The 21,330-nt window shown below is 35.8% G+C and overlaps 1 protein-coding gene across 3 annotated transcripts in view; it reads left to right on the plus strand.

The window, feature by feature from the left end:
* Window positions 1–21,330, plus strand: part of SLC44A1 (solute carrier family 44 member 1) — a 212,292-nt gene that overhangs the window by 134,860 nt on the left and 56,102 nt on the right. For 2 of the 3 annotated variants that reach the window (XM_029203110.1, XM_029203109.1), the window contains exons 13-15: window positions 10,069–10,206; window positions 16,875–17,111; window positions 18,948–19,028. In XM_029203110.1, the coding sequence (XP_029058943.1) occupies window positions 10,069–10,206; window positions 16,875–17,111; window positions 18,948–19,028 (456 nt within the window). Of the gene's footprint in view, window positions 1–10,068; window positions 10,207–16,874; window positions 17,112–18,947; window positions 19,239–21,330 lie in introns of those variants that run through there. The other variant, XM_029203107.1, reaches the window with a different exon arrangement.

Consider the following 21,330-nt stretch of genomic DNA (forward strand, 5'->3'; position numbering starts at 1 on the left):
TGGTTTTAAAGACAATATTTAAATTAAGATTTGCAACATACTTTTAATTCTTATGCCCCTTAAAATAATATTTGCAACCAAACTGAATGAAATATATGGTATAGATTGGACTTTGTGCCCCTTCCATTCCCTCACTCAAAATAAGAAAGGGATCATTTTACTTACCATTTCCCTTATTTAATGTATAATGATCCACAAAGTTGTACATAACTGTTCCCCTTTTCCTACCATTGCTGTCTAGTTTGCCCATATTAAGTGAGTTATTATGTAAAGATTTTAAACTTTAAGAGAATTTCTAGGTCCTTCAGTGAACAAAAGAAAGTGTGTAAAAATGTAGAAGCTGTTCTCTGACCGGTGGCCAGGCAGGCCTGGGTTACCTGCCTGGCGATCCTCTGCCCTAACATATTTTCTTCCACATGACCAGTACTTTTTCACAAAAATGCACACACCAGGGACCACTTGGACTAACAGGCATCCTTTTAAAAAGATTCCTGGATGGTGATCATCTTTTATCTTGCTTCTGAGAATTGAATAGTCTCTAAGCCTGTGCCCTGCCTGAGCAGATGTTGTGCACAGGCTAAATATTAATCATTATGCCTGTCTGTGGGCAGTTTAGCTCAAGATCAGGAAGGCGGTCTGGGAAGCAGGTGGGTGGGCTCTAAAAATCTTAACTAAGTGGTCTGCAGAAAGCTCAGAGAACAGTTAGGGAAAGCTACAAAGGACTCAGAATCTCTTGAGAACCTTAGCATGAATCCTTTAGACTAAGAGGTATAGAAGCAGAGGGAAATGGCCTGCTATGATCTTTAGCACATTGTTCTTCCTGAAGAGGTCATCTTGACCTTTGTGTATAACATGCAGCTCATCTTCCTGCCTTGAGAGAGGGAAAACGTTTATAAAATATCCACCTACTTTTTTCAGTTAGGTTGAATATAAAGGAGTTGCATAGATCTGTAGGAATATTGCCAAGAAGGCTAACTTTCTATGAGAATATCCAACCCTGGAACTGAGGAGTGGAGAAAAGAAATCATTATTGCCTCCTTTCATGTCTACAAATAGCCTTTCGCTCTAAAAGTAGATGGAATGGGTGGAGCTGGGTGGGGGAGAGAAGAAAGAAGCAGCAGAGGAAGAATAATAATTGTCAAATGAACTGAAGCTTCTGAAAATTAATGAGAGCAAAAAAAAACTTTTGTAGTTTAGTTTGGAAGTGTTGGGTCTGCTTCTAGACTCAGCTGGTCTGATGATAACAGAGAAGAGAGATTGGAGGTGTGTGGATCCTCTCTTGCTGCTGTCTCTTCTTTCAAGGAAAGTTATGTTCAAACTGGAAAGTGGAGAACAACGTAGTTAAGAGTTGTTCGTCCTCACTGAGGGGGTGGGATTTAAGGCAACACCTAGTTGATTTAAATGGGTCATCCAATACCCTTGATTCTAGACATTATAATGATGCTTTTTTACATCAGCATTAATAATATATATATATATATACGTGCGTGTGTGTGTGTGTGTGTGTGTATACATATATATAGTATGTATATAGTCAATATGGTAGGGTATTTCCCTCTGAAAACCTTTTATTAAATAACTGGCTTATTAGCCCCTGGATCATATCTTAGAATAGGGGAAATAAGGTTTTTCTCTTCAGGGAAATTGTATCTCAGATCACCAAGGACATTTGTCAATTGTTGAACTGAAGAATTGTAGTAAAAAATGCTACAAGTCTGGAAGTTGTGGAAAAAGGTACTAATAGACTGAAAATGAGCAAATGTGGTTTGTATTTCAAAAGGGATGAGGAGGTGGGTTCCCTAGACTGTAAGTGAGGTTGGTATTGATTCTTGGCATTACTCTAGAGCCAGGGTCAGCAAAGTTTTTCTGCAAAGGACCAGACAGTGAATATTTTTGGCTTTGTGGGCCATATAGCCCCTGCCACAATTGCTCAGTTCTGCCATCATAACATGGAAACAGCCGAAACAGTTTGTAAACAAATGAATATGGCTGTTTTCCAATAATACTTATGTACAGAAGTACAGATTTAGCCCACAGGTGGTAGTTTGAAAACCTCTGCTCTAGAATAAATTGTTAAATAGGGTTTTTTCTTGAGTACATAGGGAACTGGTGAGAAGTGGGAACTAATCTGGGTTCTTTGAGAATAGATCAGGCTTGGGAAGTTCTTTATCATTTTTCAGCCGAGTTACTGTTATACAAGATCAAAAGTATAGTTTATTTCGATGTCATGAGGCCTTTGGCAGAATGTTTCAAAAGAAGCTTTGTAGAAGATGAAAAAATGTGAGCCACTGCAGTTAGGTGCCTGCTGCCTTTTAACTGATAGGAAACACTGGCAGATGACAGTATAAGTGAGCAAGCAGCAAATGAATGTTACCAGGACAATTTAATAGTATGATTTCCTTAAAATGTTGTATGTATTAGCTTTCAAGATAAGAAGACCTACAAACATGATATAGTAATATATTGTGATGTTATGCCAATTTGTATGATGGAATTTCATATATCAAAATCATACTATATTTCTTAGAGAGCAACATAATTTCTTGCTGCTCCATTACTGAAAAAAGTTTATGAACCACAAGTAGTGACCTACTCAGTACAGTACTCTCTCCTTGGCCCTGAAAAGTTCTGCATTTTTAACCAATAAAATTAAGCATATAATGGGAAGCTAAATTTTTGATAACTCAAACCTCATCTTCATACCAGGTTCTTAATAACTAACACGCGTACAGTTGAAACATTCATAAATTAAAGACCATCTCTCCTGGGCTCAATGTTTAAAACTTTTCAGACAACACAGTGTAAAGTAAGCCCTTCGTGTCCTGCAGTTTTCCAGCAACTTCCATATTTTGGACTCACCAACAATTTCTTAAGTCAGCACAAAACCAAAAATTTCTCAGGACCGTAAGTTTTTTGTTTTTTGTCAAAAGGAAATTATTATTAGAATGATGAAAAACACCAAATCCATAAATCACTAAATGTGTATATATAAATATATACATCATTGTATTTTTTTTCACATTTTTTAAATTCAAACAGAAAGTCACAAAAATTATAATCATCCTCATCAGTTCACTCAGACCCATGGAATTTTTTTTTCATCTTGATCTTTTATTAGCACTTGTATGAATTCATCAGTTTTCCATTAGATTTCTGAAAATGCTAATTCATTCAGTTCAGCAGCACAGTCAGTTACCAGAAACCTGTACTTGTCAGAGTCTTTTCCATGAATTCCTTGAAGATGAAACCCTTTTATAGGAACATTTTTGCAAAACCATCAGAGTACACCTAGAACTGTGTGTAAATGACAAAAGACTTAAAAATGACCACAGTTAAAGGTTTGATGAAAGTTCATAATAATGCATTTGACAGAGAAATTTAGTTATTTCTGAGATATACATTTTAAAGTAATAACTAGAATTATGACTTATAACATTATACCAGAACATATAAGATTTTTAGGAATCTCATGTAATGTCTGAAACATTTATATTAACATATTTCCATACAAATAACCCAAAGAAAGTTTAGTATTAGTTTTTTGGGGTTTTTTTGAATTTTTGAATTTTATTTATTTTTTTATACAGCAGGTTTATATTAGTCATCAGTTTTATATACATCAGTGTATACATGTCAATCCCAATTGCCCAATTCATCACACCACCACCCCCACCCGCCCCGTGGCTTTCCCCCCTTGGTGTCCATACATTTGTTCTCTACATCTGTGTCTCTACTTCTGGCCTGCAAACCGGTTCATCTGTACCATTTTTCTAGGTTCCACATACATGCGTTAATATACGATATTTGTGTTTCTCTTTCTAACTTACTTCACTCTGTATGACAGTCTCTAGATCCATCCACGTCTCTACAAATGACCCAATTTCGTTCCTTTTTATGGCTGAGTAATATTCCATTGTATATATGTACCACAACGTCTTTATCCATTTGTCTGTCTATGGGCATTTAGGTTGCTTCCATGACCTGGCTATTGTAAATAGTGCTGCAATGAACATTGGGGTGCACGTGTCTTTTTGAATTATGGTTTTCTCTGGGTATATGCCCAGTAGTGGGATTGCTGGATCATATGGTAATTCTATTTTTAGTTTTTTAAGGAACCTCCATACTGTTCTGCATAGTGGCTGTATCAATTTACATTCCCACCAACAGTGCAAGAGAGTTCACTTTTACCCACACCCTCTCCAGCATTTGTTGTTTGTAGATTTTCTGATGATGCCCATTCTAACTGGTGTGAGGTGATACCTCATTGTAGTTTTGATTTGCATTTCTCTAATAATTAGTGATGTTAAGCAGCTTTTCATGTGCTTCTTGGCCATCTGTATGTCTTCTTTGGAGAAATGTCTATTTAGGTCTTCTGCCCATTTTTGGATTGGGTTGTTTGTTTCTTTAATATTGAGCTGCATGAGCTGTTTATATATTTTGGAGATTAATCCTTTGTCAGTTGATTCATTTGCAAATATTTTCTTCCATTCTCAGGGTTGTCTTTTCATCTTGTTTATGGTTTCCTTTGCTGTGCAAAAGCTTTGAAGTTTGATTAGGTCCCGTTTGTTTATTTTTGTTTTTATTTCCATTACTCTAGGAGGTGGATCAAAAAAGATCTTGCTGTGATTTATGTCAAAGAGTGTTCTTCCTATGTTTTCCTCTAAGAGTTTTATAGTGTCTGGTCTTACATTTAGGTCTCGAATCCATTTTGAGTTTATTTTTGTGTATGGTGTTAGGGAGTGTTCTAATTTCATTCTTTTACATGTAGCTGTTCAGTTTTCCCAGCACCACTTATTGAAGAGACTGTCTTTGTATATCCTTGCCTCCTTTGTCATAGATTAGTTGACCATAGGTGTGTGGGTTTATCTCTGGGCTTTCTATCTTGTTCCATTGATCTATTTTTCTTTTTTTGTGCCAGTACCATATTGTCTTGATGACTGTAGCTTTGTAGTAGAGTCTGAAGTCAGGGAGTCTGATTCCTCCAGCTCCGTTTTTTCCCCTCAAGACTGCTTTGACTATTCAGAGTCTTTTGTATCTCCATACAAATTTTAAGATTTTTTGTTCTAGTTCCATAAAAAAATGCCATTGGTAATTTGATAGGGATTGCATTGAATCTGTAGATTGCTTTGGGGAGTATAGTCATTTTCACAATATTGATTCTTCCAATCCAAGAACATGGTATATCTCTCCATCTGTTGGTATCATCTTTAATTTCTTTCATCAGTGTCTTATAGTTTTCTGCATACAGGTATTTTGTCTCCATAGGTAGGTTTATTCCTAGGTATTATATTCTTTTTGTTGCAGTGGTAAATGAGAGTGTTTCCTTAATTTCTCTTTCAGATTTTTCATCATTAGTGTATAAGAATGCAAGAGATTCCTGTGCATTAATTTTGTATCCTGCAACTTTTCCAAATTCATTGATTAGCTCTAGTAGTTTTCTTGTGGCATCTTTAGGATTCTCTATGTATAGTATCATGTCTGCAAACAGTGACAGTTTTACTTCTTCTTTTCCAATTTGTATTCCTTTTATTTCTTTTTCTTCTCTGATTGCCGTGACTAGGACTTCCAAAACTATGTTGAATAATAGTGGTGAGAGTGGACATCCTTGTCTTGTTCCTGATCTTAGAGGAAATACTTTCAGTTTTTCACCATTGAGAATGATGTTTGCTGTGGGTTTGTCGTATATGGCCCTTATTATCTTGAGGTAGGTTCCCTCTATGCCCACTTTCTGGAGAGTTTTTATTATAAATGGGTGTTGAATTTTGTCAAAAGCTTTTTCTGCATATTGAGATTATCATATGGTTTTTATTCTTCAATTTGTTAATGTGGTGTATCACCTTGATTTGCGTATATTGAAGAATCCTTGCATCCCTGGGATAAATCCCACTTGATCATGGTGTATGATCCTTTCAATGTGTTGCTGGATTCTGTTTGCTAGTATTTTGTTGAGGATTTTTGCATCTATATTCATCAGTGATATTGGTCTGTAATTTTCTTTTTTTTTTTTGTAGTATCTTTGTCTGGTTTTGGTGTCAGGGTGATGGTGGCCTCATAGAATGAGTTTGGGAGCATTCCTTCCTCTGTAATTTTTTGGAAGAGTTTGAGAAGGATGGGTGTTAGCTGTTCTCTAAATGTTTGGTAGAATTCACCTATGAAGCCATCTGGTCCTGGACTTTTGTTTGTTGGAAGATTTTTAATCACAGTTTCAATTTCATTACTTGTGACTGGTCTGTTCATATTTCCTGTATCTTCCTGGTTCAGTCTTGGAATGTTATACCATTCTAAGAATTTGTCCATTTCTTCTAGGTTGTCCATTTTGTTGGCATAGAGTTGCTTATAGTATTCTCTTAGGATGCTTTGTATTTCTGCCGTGTCTGTTGTAACTTCTCCATTTTCATTTCTAATTTTATTGATTTGAATCCTCTCCCTCTTTTTCTTGATGAGTCTGGCTAATGGTTTATCAATTTTGTTTATCTTCTCAAAGAACCAGCTTTTAGTTTTATTGATCTTTGCTATTGTTTTCTTTGTTTCTATTTCATTTATTTCTTCTTTATGATTTCTTTCCTTCTGCTAACTTTGGGTTTTGTTTGTTCTTTCTCTAGTTCCTTTAGGTGTAGGGTTCGATTGTTCATTTGAGATTTTTCTTGTTTCTTGAGGTAGGCTTGTATAGCTATAAACTTCCCTCTTAGAACTGCTTTTGCTGCATCCCATAGGTTTTGGATCATCGTGTTTTCATTGTCATTTGCCTCTAAGTATTTTTTGATTTCCTTTCTGATTTCTTCAGTGATCTCTTGGTTATTTAGTAACATATTGTTTAGCCTCCATGGGTTTGTGTTTTTTACGTTTTTTTTCCCCGTAATTAATTTCTAATCTCATAGCATTGTGGTCAGAAAAGATGCTTGAAATGATTTCAGTTTTTTTTAGTTTACTGAGGCTTGATTTGTGACACAAGATGTGATCTATCCTGGAGAATGTTCCGTGCGCACTTGAGAAGAAAGTGTAATCTGCTGTTTTCTGATGGAATGTCCTATAAATATCAATTAAATCTTCTGGTCTATTGTGTCATTTAAGGCTTGTGTTTCCTTATTAATTTTCTGTTTGGATGATCTGTCCATTGGTGTAAGTATGGTGTTAAAGTCCTCCACTATTATTGTGTTACTGTCTATTTCCTCTTTTAGAGCAATTACCAGTTGCCTTATGTATTGAGGTGCTCCTCTGTTGGGTGCATACTTATTTATAATTGTTATATCTTCTTCTTGGATTGATTCCTTGATCATTATGTAGTGTCCTTCCTTGTCTCTTGTAACATTCTTTATTTTAAAGTCTATTTTATCTGATATGAGTATTGCTACTCTAGCTTTCTTTTGATTTCCATGTGCATGGAATATCTTTTTCCATCCCCTCACTTTCAGTCTGTATGTGTCCCTAGGTCTGAAGTGGGTCTCTTGTAGACAGCATACATATGGGTCTTGTTTTTGTATCCATTCAGCGAGCCTGTGTCTTTTGGTTGGAGCATTTAATCCATTCACATTTAAGGTAATTATCGATATGTATGCTCCTATTACCATTTTCTTAATTGTTTTGGGTTTATTTTTGTAGGTCCTTTTCTTCTCTTGTGTTTCCCATTTAGAGACGTTCCTTTAGCATTTATCGTAGAGCTGGTTTGGTGGTGCTGAATTCTCTTAGCTTTTGCTTGTGTGAAGCTTTTGATTTCTCCATCGAATCTGAATGAGATCCTTGCTGGGTACAGTAATCTTGGTTGTAGTTTCTTCCCTTTCATCACTTTAAGTATATCATGCCACCCGCTTCTGGCTTGTAGAGTTTCTGCTGAGAAATCAGCTGTTAACCTTATGGGAGTTCCCTTGTATGTTATTTGTTGTTTTTCCCTTGCTGCTTTCAATAATTTTTCTTTGTCTTTAATTTTTGCCGGTTTGATTACTATGTGTCTCGGTGTGTTTCTCCTTGGGTTTGTCCTGTATGGGACTCGCTGCGCTTCCTGGACTTGGTGGCTATTGCCTTTCCCATGTTAGGGAAATTTTCGACTATAATCTCTTCAAATATTTTCTCTGGTCCTTTCTCTCTCTCTTCTCCTTCTGGGACCCTTATAATGCAGATGTTGTTGCATTTAATGTTGTCCCAGAGGTCTCTTAGGCTGTCTTCATTTCTTTTCATTCTTTTTTCTTTATTCTGTTCCACGGCAGTGAATTCCACCCTTCTGTCTTCCAGGTCACTTATCCGTTCTTCTGCTTCAGTTATTCTGCTGTTGATTCCTCGTAGTGTAGTTTTCATTTCAGTTATTGTATTGTTCATCTCTGTTTGTTTGTTCTTTAATTCTTCTAGGTCTTTGTTAAACATTTCTTGCATCTTCTCGATCTTTGCCTCCCTTCTTTTTCCAAGGTAGTGGATCATCTTCACTATCATTATCCTGAATTGTTTTTCTGGAAGGTTGCCTATCTCCACTTCATTTAGTTGTTTTTCTGGAGTTTTATCTTGTTCCTTCATCTGGTACATAGCCCTCTGCCTTTTCATCTTGTCTGTCTTTCTGTGAATGTGGTTTTTGTTCCTCAGGCCCCAGGATTGTAGTTCTTCTTGCTTCTGCTGTCTGCCCTCTGGTGGATGAGGCTATTTAAGAGGCTTGTGTAAGTTTCCTGATGGGAGGGACCGGTGGTGGGTAGAGCTGACTGTTGCTCTGGTGGGCAGAGCTCAGTAAAACTTTAATCCTCTTGACTGTTGATGGGGGGGGGGGGGGCTGGGTTCCCTCCCTCTTGGTTAGAACGGTAAGTTTTAGTTACAAAGTATGTATACGTTCCCTTCTAAGACTCAGACATATTTCATGTTATGTTACTTCTTCACATTTCCCTGGAAATGCCAATGCTGTTCTAGAATGCAATGTAAAAAAGAAGGAAAATGTCTGAGTGGTCAAGGAAAACATGAGGCAGCAGAAGCAGGTATGACTTAATAAAAGTATGTCAGCTGGGGACTCAGTACTACAAGGGACAGAAAACCAGCTCATTCTGGCCTAAGAAAGAGCAAGAGTGAGAAGGGGGTGGGGGAGAGAGAAGAAGGGAGAGATTCTTAGCAATTTATTAGCTTCAATAACTAAGAAGTCCAGAATCTGGCTAGTTCCTAATCTTGCAAACATTGTCACCGAATGCGAGTACCTGGTTCCTCTCCCTGTTCTGACTTCCATTATGTTGGCAAAACAGCCATGGCAATTCGTACCCTCACACCTTGCTGTCCAGAAAAATGAGAGAGCTGCTGTCAGGAGCACCTATGGAAGAGAAAGGAAACTTCTTTTTTTCCTCCGGCAGCCCCAGGGAACATCTTTTACTTTCATAGGCTCTGATTAGTTTATGTACGAGTCCCTGAATCGTTGTAGGTAGAACATGTTGATTGGCTTACATCAACCAAGGCCCACCCCAAGAGCTGGAGGTAGTGTTAGTCTCACTCAGACTCCAAGAGAATGGGGAAGGTCTGTTTTCTTAAAGGGAATTTAGGATCCTGCCCCAGGAGGGAGGGGTATAAGATCAGCAGCAAACAGCTGTCTATTGCAAGAACTATGAGATAAGACAGCATAGAAGAAAGTACCAAGGAGGAAGGGTTCCAGATAAAGCAGCACAGCAATCTGATGCCTTTGTGTGTGTGTGTGTGTGTGTGTGTGTGTGTGTGTGTGTGTGTGCAGCTTTTAAAGCATCACTGAAGTGGTAATAATGCATCACTGATATGCATGGTAATGAACCCAAGATATCTAGGAAAGTTTAAATTATGGTTTGATTTACTAATACATGGAAGAAGTTAATGGATATTGGAAAGGTTTATGTGTGTTTTAATAAATATCAATGTTTTTAAAGGACCTAAGCTAGGCTAAATGAGAAGCTCTCGTTACCATATCAGGTTTTTTTTTTAATGTCAATGTCTCATATTTCCTTGTGCTTAATCTAAATCTGTACCTCACCAAAGCCATGGGTTTAACTGTGAAGTAGTTTTACAAGCTATGCTTTAACTATGTTTGGTTTAAATCTTAAAGGTTACATGTACTGATGAAAAATTGTTTTTGCTTTTGTCCAGAACGCATACACAGCCACAGCTATCAACAGCACCAACTTCTGCACCTCAGCGAAGGACGCCTTTGTCATTCTCGTGGAGAATGCTTTGCGAGTAGCTGCCATCAACACAGTGGGGGATTTCATGTTATTCCTAGGCAAGGTAAGAAGACCAAGTATATTATCTGAGACAGACAGTAAATTTTTGCATATGCGTATAGTTGCTCTTTAATTTCAAAAATATATGTAGCCCACAAAAAGCCTAAAAGTCACATAATATACAGCAAGCACTTACAAAACCCTTAAAATATGTCAAGCACTGTTCTAAGTACTTTACATGTATTGTGCTCATTTAATCCTCATAATAAATTTGTAAAGGAAGTACTGTTATTATCTTCATGTTATAGATGGGGAAACTGAGGCACGGAGCAGTTAAGTAATTTGCCCATTACATATTTTGAATTAAGAAACAGTCCATGTAATGGTTAGGGGCACTGCATCTGGAGCCTGACTGCCTGGATTTAAATCCTGGCCTGACTAGCTGTGTGACCTGAGGCAGGGTATATAACCACTCTGTGCCTCGGTTTGTCCATTTGTGAAATTGGGGTAATAATAGTGCCAAACGCCTAGAACTGTGAGGTTAGACTGATTAATACTTGTAGGGTACCTAAGATAGTGCTTGATACATTGCAAGTTCTTGATGAATATTAGCAGTCATCGTTACTATATAAAAACCCCTTTAAAATAGAGCTGTTAGGTCTTCCCTAACTGTCCTCAAAAGTGTTTTTCTATTCTGTGCTATTAAAATCTGCAAAATATTAGATAACATTATAATTGAGGACTCACTTTATCTTTGTATCTATATTTCAAACCATAAAATACTCAGAAAATTTGAAAAATTGAGTTAAGAAAACGGCACCACCACTATAACCTAATAACTTATTTTTATATTCCCTCCCAGTGTTTTTTCACAGGCTTATATTTCCATAGTATAACAATCCTAGTATTCATAGCTATTTCTTCTGCTATTTTCACTTCATATTCTCTCATATACATTTTTTGCATTACTTTGATAATCTTCATAATTACTCATTATCATGATGGCCACTGTTCCATCAAATGCTATTCTCTTACTGCTGAACACTTAAGTTACTCCAACCACTGTGCCTTTAAAATGTTTTTGAAAGGGAATTAAATATTTGATGCAGAAAGGCATTGATTAGCACTGTGTCATGTAGTTTTAAGTTCTCAGGCAATTGTCATCTAAAAAGAATTATAAAACCATACAGATAGTTATTTTGAAAATTTGTAATTAAACGTACATTATGACTCCTGGATTTGTTTTTGTCATGTTTTAACAATAAGAGGAAAATTTTTATAGTAAAAATTGAATGAGTTAATTCATGTTAACGAATGAGTACAGGTCTGACCCTGTCAGTAACCATTGCTATTATTTATGTGCTATATGACTAACTCAGGGAGGCATCAGATTTTTTTGTTCATTTTTTATGTATTTATAATTGACCCCTACTGCTAAGAAAGATATGAAGCAACTTAAAATAAAAACGTATATAATGCAGAGCAATTAAAATAAAAGAGAAATAAGAAGACATATAGAGAATAAGGGAGAAAATTATACCAAGTGGCAACATTTGATCACAATAATTTTAGTAACTCTGATTGAGACACTTGCTGAGTACCAGGTACTGAGGGCAGTGCTTTATGTGAAGTGTTATATTTGGTCCTCCCCTGTAAGGAGACCTACTACTATTATCTTCATTTTACAGCAAAGGAAACCAAAGTTTAGAGAGCTATAAGTAGGTTGTCCAAATTTAGAAAACTCGAATGTGGCAGAGCTGGAGTTCAGACTCAGATCTGTCTGACTTCAAAGTTTTTAATCACTGTGTGCTATAATTGCCTCAACTGACATTAATTTTGTCCCTGGGCCTGCCTTTTTTTTTTTTTCCCCTAAATCCTTTTGATTCTGATGATTGTAAACTACTGGAGATAATTCTAAATACAGCATTACTTATAGTAGTGACTAATTGTAAACAATCTACTGCCTGACGGTAAAGGTTGGAAATAATAATCAACAGACTATTCACCTCTTAAACCCTGTTTTTTTGTTTTATTTTTTTAACTTTTTAAATTTTTTTTGGCCACGCCGTGTGGCTTGTAGGATCTTAGTTCCCCAACCAGGGATTGAACCCAGGCGCATGGCAGTGAAAACGCCAAGTCCTAACCACTGGACCACCAAGGAATTCCCTAAACCATGTTTTTTATTGAGTTTATAATGTGATAATGTGTATAATAAGTGGAAAAGCTGAGTAAAACTACTAGACCATCACAGAACCATTTTAAAATGTGCATAAAAATGTGCGTAAGAAAGAGAAAGAAAATTAATATCTCAAAATAGTTTTAATAACGATTGCTTTGGGATATTGAAAATATGAGTGATTCCAAGCACCTCCCCCCACTTTATCATATAATGGTAAAGTTTCTATGATATGATAGAAACTTTGATAAAGTTGATAAACTTTATATGATAAAGTTTCTGTATTAAGTATGCATTTCTCTTATAATGGAAAAATATATACAGGATAAAATACAGTGTTTTAAAATTGGCTTTGAGTTTTTCAGCAACCTAATGACCTGTCAAAATTTTTTCTTTAGGTTTATCATAACCTTTTAGTCAGTCAACAAACATTTATAGAGTGCCTACTGGTAATGTACTAGGGGCTATTCTGGGTGCTGCTTATATACTAGTCAGTAAAGACAATTTAAAATCTGGTAGAAAAGGAAGTTTTGTATCCCTTTTTTCACTTCGTGTTATATTATGAGCATTTCTCATTTTATTAAAAATGTCTATATAGTTGTTGTATCATTTATTTATTAACAAAGCCTCTGGGTTCTTTTGGCTTTTTTACAGTTGAACTTTTCTCAATTTTTTACTATTATAAAGTGAAACTTTTGTATACCAGTTCTTGCCCACATTAATACTTATTTCCTGAGGCCAGAGTCCTAGAAGTGGAATTAATGAGTTCAAATACATAATAGGATTTTTGATACATATTTCCAAGTTGCTTTCCAGAAAAATATAATTTTGAATAACATAATATTTCTAATGTTGTAAAAACAAGACTTTTAAAACCATGAAAGGTAAACACTTTTTAAATTGAGAAATCAAAAAAGGAGAAAGATAAGAGGAAAAAAAAACTTCTGGGTTTCCAACATACTAAGATAAATTCTTGTTTTGCTTTTCCAAAAATATAGTTCTGATCACAGAATACAATAAATCTTTTAAAGAGTTTCTTTCATTACAATTAATGAAATTAATGGCTACTAGTATGCAGAAATAGTTTTTGATCAGATAGTTCAACTAGGTAGATCATAATAAACATTATGAAAGTGTCAGGAACAAACTACTAGTACATGGAACAACTTGGATGAATCTTGAGGGAATTATGCTGAGTGAAAAATGCCAATCCCAGAAGATTAAGTGCTGTATGATTCCATTTATATAACATTCTTGAAATGACAATATTATATCAATAGGAATGGAGACCATATATGTGGTCACCCAGTTAGTGATAGGGGAGGGGGGAAGTAAGAATATCTATAAAAGTTTAAAGCGAAGGATGCTTGTGGTGATGGAAATGTTCTGTATCTTTGTCGTATCAGTATGAATATCTGGGTTGTGACTTTGTACTATAATTTTGCAAGGTGTTACGATTGAAGGGAACTGGGTAATGGGTACATGGAATCGTTCTGTTACTTTTTATAACTGCACGTGAATTCATAATATCTCAAAATTTTAAATTTAATTTTCTAAACCTTGATTTTAGAAAGAAAACAAAAGACAGTGTCATATATTCCATTTCTATGAAGCCCCAATGATTTTATGGAATGGTAAATTAGATTTGGAAGAGACCTTAGCTCCTCTAGTTTAGTGGCTTGTGACCTATGATCACTGGCCTACAGGGTCCTCAAAGATTAAGAATAGTGATTTAGAAGCTTTTTAAACATTTTTAAGTCTAATAGGTATTGCATTTTAAGTCTAATAAATATTGCATACTGCATATTTATTGCCAATAAAACTATACCAAAAAAATCCCCCAAATCTTGTTTATTTGCTTCTGTTTGAAATTATTTTACCTCTATTTGATAATACTTTTTATGACAATTAGATGTTCTAGCTGACAATTTAATCTGGCTTCAATTATTAAAAAATGAAAATATGAGTTATTTGTTGATGCTATTTTGTTGGTAAACAAAATCTTTCAAAACATGGGTTCCATGGGGGAAAAGGGCATCATAAATGCAAGATTTATGATTACAAAAAAGAAAAAAGAAAGAAAGAAGCTAAGTTTGCCAGTCACTATGTTAAATGCTTTCAGAATGCTTATTTTAACAATTATGGGATGTATGTCCTATTGTGTCTCTCTTAAAGATGGAAAAACAATCTCAGAAAAGTTAAGTGAACTTGCTTAGAGTCACAAAACTAAGAAGTTCTAACTGATTCAGTCCTACATCTTTCTGACTCCAAAACCAGCATCCTTTTCTTCCTGCTTCTCACATCCTACTCTGTGTATGAATCTCTTCTACTGCATCACAAATAATTTATCCTTTATAACAAGAATGTCTAAACCTTTAAAATCAAACATCCTATTACCAAAAAATGATTTGAGCACATTTCCCCAATATATTTACATTTGTTTATTAATGACGTATGTATAGCTTTCACTAATATATGCTTTATAAAGTGTAAAATTTTAAATGTATGGGAAATACAAATAGAAGTCCCGGGTGATTCTCTTGAACCTTCTCTGGGCTATGTGTACTCTACCATGGAGATCAGTGATATAGAGCAGTACTCCTTATAGGCTGTGGACTTTCTAAGAATCACCCGAGGGTTCTTTGAAAATGAATATTGCTAAGCTTCATATTAAATCAAACCAATCAGATTCTCTGGGGGCAGGACCCAGGAATCTGCATTATTCACAAACTCCCCAAGGGATTTCCAGCCCCTCTAATAGTTTGAGAACCACTAATGTATCCTCTGCTTGAATGAGTGCATGATACCCTTTCATTATATTGGGGAGTAATTATTAAATTAAATTGGGGAGTAAATTATTAAATTGACTTTTTAAGCTAAATGTCACTAGTTTTCGAAGTTGGTTCTCATGTGACAGTATTCTACCTTAACAGTTTTTGTCTCAGCATCTACTTGTCTGAGCCACATCTTCTGCCTATAATTGACTTTAACATTTCAAATGTGGTTTAACTTTTAGTGCCATAGAGAGAGTGTAAAGCAGCTGAGTTCTCCCACAGGGTGGATGTAAAAACATTGAAGAAGGGTATAAGAAATAACTCATCCTGAAATTGAAACACAAGAGGGAAAATAAATGGACCTAATTAGCTATTGGTGGACATCACCCCAGAAAATAGGTCACTGTGAGAGAAGATTCATAGGTATATTGCCACAAAAAATGATGGGAGGGGAGCAGACCCGGATTTGCTCCCTAAAATCATCTGAGAGAGAGATCAATTTATAGCTTAACCAATACATCCTCTGATGCATTATAATTCCTGGTTAAGATAATGGTGAATGAGAGATGTTCTGGTGTTGATAAATAGTGAGGGAAAGGCAAAAGAAGAATTCTCAGTCTGCCTGTGCTCAGCACTGGGCAAGGAAAGGCTGCTGTGGTTCTAGAGAACTCTTTCTTTTCCTTTGTTATTTAAAGCTTGACGCTAGGCCAGGTAAAGGGCTGGGGAAGAGTGTGGCTAGGATTCAGTGTAATCTGTTACAGTGATAAATCAGTATCCAAGTATTTGCTGAACTTTTACCTGGAAAGAGTACTGGTGTTGGCATCGTAAGACCATTTTTCGAGTGATATCTGCTCTTTATTCTACTCTGTGGCCTTGGGCAGATCAGCTATAGCCCCTCTAAGCACGTTTCCCGATCTATAAAACGAGGGCGATAATGTTTGCCATAAGCCATTCATAGAGTTATTGAAAAACTGAAATAAAAAGTATTAAAAGGAACACAGAAAATTTAAAGTGCTGCGTGTACAGTGTTGAAGCATCAGAGTAGGTGGTTCTTGACAGTAGGCAAATGGCTATTTCTTTTATTTTTACAGCATGAGTGTGTTTGGCAACCTCTTTCTCCACAAATAGTCCAAATCAACACTTCATGGCAAATCATATTAAATTTACCACATATTCTATGTGAAATAAAATATGGAACAAAGAAAAGCTCTTAGAGGTGTTTGTTGCAGCATTATTTATATCTGAAAACGATATGTCTCCAAGTGTAGGAGAATGGTTAAATAAATTTTAAATCACCCATAAAATGTAAATATGTAGCTGAATACATATTTATGAAACATTTATGATATATAAATATTAATGAAGAACTTTTAATGATATGGTTATATAATACTATTTCATATATGTAAAAATGCTTAGAAAAAATACATAGCAATACCCTGAAATGTCAATAATTTCCTTCTGAGTGCTAAAAGTGTGTATAATTATTTTTCTAATATATGTATACATTTATCTTAAAAATTGCCACAGATGCTGAATAAGTGAAGTCTTAGGAAACAAGCATAACATTTGGAAAACTTGATTATTTTTAGTGTCAACAAGGATGATATTTATGTTATATGATATACATGTATATGGGTATTTATGGGTTATGCTTTCTAATTTGCGGTGGCATGGACTCATGCAACCATCATTTATAAATGGAGGAGTCTGCAAATGATGAAGAAATAGTGGTTTTCTGCAAGAGGTTATTAAATGTGATCTTTGTTCTCTCTGCTTTAGGTGCTGATAGTCTGCAGCACAGGTTTGGCTGGGATTATGCTGCTCAACTACCAGCAAGATTACACAGTATGGGTGCTGCCTCTGATCATCGTCTGCCTCTTTGCTTTCCTAGTCGCTCATTGCTTCCTGTCCATTTACGAAATGGTAGTGGATGTATTATTCTTGTGTTTTGCCATTGATACAAAATACAATGATGGGAGCCCAGGCAGAGAATTTTATATGGATAAAGTGCTGATGGTAAGTACCTCAAATGCCCTCTACTGCTTTAAGGATAAAAATACTAATATAAATATTTTGTAGACTATTCTCTGTATTTAATTCCCATTATATGAACCTGCGTAATTCAGAATTAAACCTTCAGCACCCATGAATGAGGTTAGTCTTGGGGAAATCAGGGAAGAAGATCCTCTTGGCATGAACGAGACCGTTTCAAATCTACCTAGCTAGAGCAGTTTCCCATTAAGAGTCCTGAGTTCACACTATTCCATACTGCTCCCTCCATCTCTCCAGTTAGATACACTTGAATCGACTTTTTTAGCCCTTGAACTGGAACATTGGACAGCTGGTGTTCTAAGTGCCTTTTCCTGAATCAGAACTCAAAGACAAAAGTTTTATTTCCCAGGTTGTAGTGCCTATCTGTATCTCTCCATCCACCACCTTACCAAGTATTATTGCTGTCAGCCCTGCTAAAACTCATTATCCTAAGTATTCCAGGCCAAACTGAAGGAGTTTTGTAATGAATACAGATTATCAGACCCATGACTGGTAGATGGTATTGTTTTCCATTAGTCAAGATCTGAACCTTTACACAGATATTATATTCAGATTCTTCATAGTTACGTAGCCTCTGCAGCTTCCCTATATTAGAACCTCAATTAAATTTTTAAAAAAATTTAGAAACCATTCTAAAATGGTTTAAATACTAGTATCAATGTCAAATGCTGCCCAATTAAAGATGTGTTTTAATAAAGCTATAAAATATTCCTATCTCAAGAGTGGATAATATTTAAGATTAAACATTAGACCTTGAAATAACACACCATCTTCCAGAAACATGGTTTATCTAGTTAAATCTAAAATAAATGTATTAATAAATAAGCTAGATTCTTTTTTTTTTCAATCTCGAAAATTCCAAGTGATTCAACTGACCTATTTGGTACTCATTATCTCTTTTACTAAGAACATTACCAGCTACATTTTGGACATTTTCATAATCTCAGTTATAATCCTGACTCAATTATAATCCTATAATGACGCTAACAGAGCGTCATAACTATTGTTTTCATAATGGAATTTGACCTAGAAGCATCATCTCTTGTGTGATTAAGGCATTTAGGAGGAGAGGTTTGTTTTTGTTTTTTAAGCCACTGAAGAAAAGCAGAGTAAAATATATAGTTTTTATTATTTTAGTTTTCTCTATAAGAATGATGAGGATATTGAACGAGGAAGTACTCCATAAACTTTGACAGGATAGAAATGTTTCCTTCAGGTCATAATCCCATTTTAACTACTTTTATCCACTGGTTCTGGTTGTTACTCCCTGTCTTCCTGCTTTATGGAGTAATCTCAAGGCCAGATAGACTTTTTTTTTCTTCTAATAGCTTATTTATGGCTTGGTAAAAACAGTATACTATACTTAGTAGTATCAATGCTTTCTTTTACCTCCTAGGGTTATTTTAAAGAGGAGGCTTATAGAGTAAAATGTTGTTGCTTTTCCATTTAACCTTGATACGGAAAAAGTAACACAACAAATAAAACAATATTCTAAGTGTGGAAAAATAGTCTTTTCTAAAAAACGAAAGATATTTTCTCTTTCAGATAGAACTGACATCTCTTTGAGCCTAAGTGAGATTGTCACAAGGAATGGTGGGAAAAAAGATTTTATATCAACAGATTGCATCCCCACAAATTTAGCTGCTCTTACGTGTGGTACCAAATATTACGTATTGCTATGTTTTTAGGCCATCCATTTACCATTACTGAGTCAAAAATGTAAATATTCTTTAGAAATCATCTACCAACTGAAGTCTGAAAGGACCTAAGAATTTATGTAATTTGGTCCCTGTTTTGCAGGAGTTTGTGGAAAACAGCAGGAAAGCAATGAAAGAAGCTGGTAAGGGAGGTGTTGCTGATGCCAGAGAGCTAAAACCGATGGTAGGTGGAGATGAGGAGGTGGCCGCCCTCCAAGAATTTCACTTTCACTTCCTCTCTCTCTCTCTCTTCACTGACTGCACTTCTTCAGGAGAAGCTTTTGTGATCTGTGTCACGCAGGACGTGCTGCTCTTTCTGTTTGTGTGTTTACCCATCACTTTGATGGCAGAATTCTTGTCACAACTGAGACCACCTTCTGTAAAAGTAAGCTGAAAGGAACAGTGTTCATGGTGGGGCAGGGGATATTTTTGTCCCTGAGGTGAACTTGCAGTTTCCATCTTTTTCTTTTTAACTGTCAGTGTTTAGTTTTCATGGGACTGAACATTTGGTTGTGCACTTGAACTGACGGTTTGATACTTATTTTAGAAGTGATGATAGCAATTCCTTTCAACTTGCTGAAATTCATATTCCCCCCTTCTTTTAATATTGGTTTGTTTATGTTGCTGTCTTTTCCCCTTTGCTGACTTTTTCTTCTGTTGCCTGGATTGTACTCTTTGTTTCTTAAGCTATTTTTCAGTAGCAAACAAGGCTATTTCCGTCAACACCCACATTCCCACGACAATCTGGTCTTCTCCAGCCTCAGCTTAATTGTGAGAAAGATAAATCACCTCTGGTCAGTGATATATATATAACCACTCTCCTTTCATTTGAAAAAAGCAACTTAAAGTTAACCAGTATAAGAAAATCCTGAGTAGCTTTTCCCATATATATTCTCACCACTGCATAATGACAGATGTCTTTAGCTATATTGGTCTAATTACTGCTTGTATTACAAGTGTATTATTCTTAAATAGCATGTTTATTTCAGAATATTATATAATTGCCTACATCCTTAAGCGCTTAATTTTAAAACAATGTGCCTTCCATTTGCGTATAATGTCCAAAAAAAAGGAGAGGTGAGGACTCTTTTTCTTTCTCCTTTATACTTTAATAAATGGTTTGATTTATAGGTGTCCAACTTAAGAAATATGTAGTATAAAACAAGCCCATTTAAGTATGTAAGAATAAAGGAACTGGCTTCATTGCAGGGGTGGGGGGTGGTATATGTATATGCAAAATAACTGCATATTCAACCTACATTAAAGCCTCAACAGAATGTTTAGGTATAAACTCTTCTCTGTAACCCCATCCAGTGCCTATTTTGGTGTTGCTCTTAATAGCATTGATGGTGATAAAGTCAAAACTTCAATGTTTATATTCCCAAGGCACAGGTCACCCTAATCATAAGTAGGAGCATGTAGAATGGCCGTGTAACTCTTATTTTTAAGTGTGCGTCAGACAGCACTGGATGAACAGGGAAGGGGTGCTAATCACCAATCCCTCCTGTCAGGTTACTTGCCTCCCTACCCTTTCTTTCTGCATCCCTCTTACTCCATGTGGGCTGAGGGGGACCACAGTGAAAACTCTGCCAACCCTAAGATAGCCTGGGAAAATGAGGAAGGTTTCCTTCTTGCCACTGCTTGGTTGTCCTAATTGTTCAGAAAATAAGGTTTCAAACCTAAAACTTTTAAAAGACATATAAAATCTTAAAATGTAAACCACCCTTCCCCCCCTTTGCTGTCTTTCCAGTGGTTGAAGCGTACATTAAATCACTCTTCAGTAACAAGCATTTAAAGAAAGGGAGAAATAATTAGAGGTTTAGGACTAGCTACTTCGACCGTGAATTGGCATGTATTTCTGTATTATTCTTGAGGGAAAGATAGCTGAATTGTGGTAGACCAGAATGCAAATATACCTTCTTTTACCTAAACCCCTGATTCATAGGTATTAATAGTAGGAGAATTGCCTAGGTTATGTGGCATTCTATCAGAAGCCAAAAATGTAGAAATTTTTTCCCCCTAATATTACTTTCAGCTTTAAATTCATATCCCTTAATTCAAACACCACATTAAAATCTTCATTCCACTTTTACTTTTATTTTATGTTGTTCATTGCTTGCAGATTAATGGCAAAGCCCTCTGCCATGTCCCAAAATACATCTTCTGTGTGCATTGTTTTTCTGGTCCTTTGGACATTGTAGCATTTGACCTCTAAGAACAACGTTTTAAGTGGTTCAGAAAGTCCCCATGAGAGATGTGTGAATTGTTGCTCACAGGATAGTTAAATCTTTCAAGCATATCAGTACCTCTAAATCTGCTCTCTTTCGAAGTATGCATGTTAAGAGTTGACCCGTAATACCATCACCATCTTGTGTGTGTCCCTAAAGAAGTACCTGAGAAACTCCCTCCTAAAGTTTGGGGATTGGTAGAATTTACGATTGCTTATTTGTGTTTGCTTGGTTTAATTCACATGTTATTCCCATAGA

This window comes from Monodon monoceros, unplaced genomic scaffold, assembly GCF_005190385.1.
Source record: "Monodon monoceros isolate NGI ecotype Baffin Bay Population unplaced genomic scaffold, NGI_Narwhal_1 Super_Scaffold_5, whole genome shotgun sequence".
Taxonomy (NCBI): Eukaryota; Metazoa; Chordata; class Mammalia; order Artiodactyla; family Monodontidae; genus Monodon; species Monodon monoceros.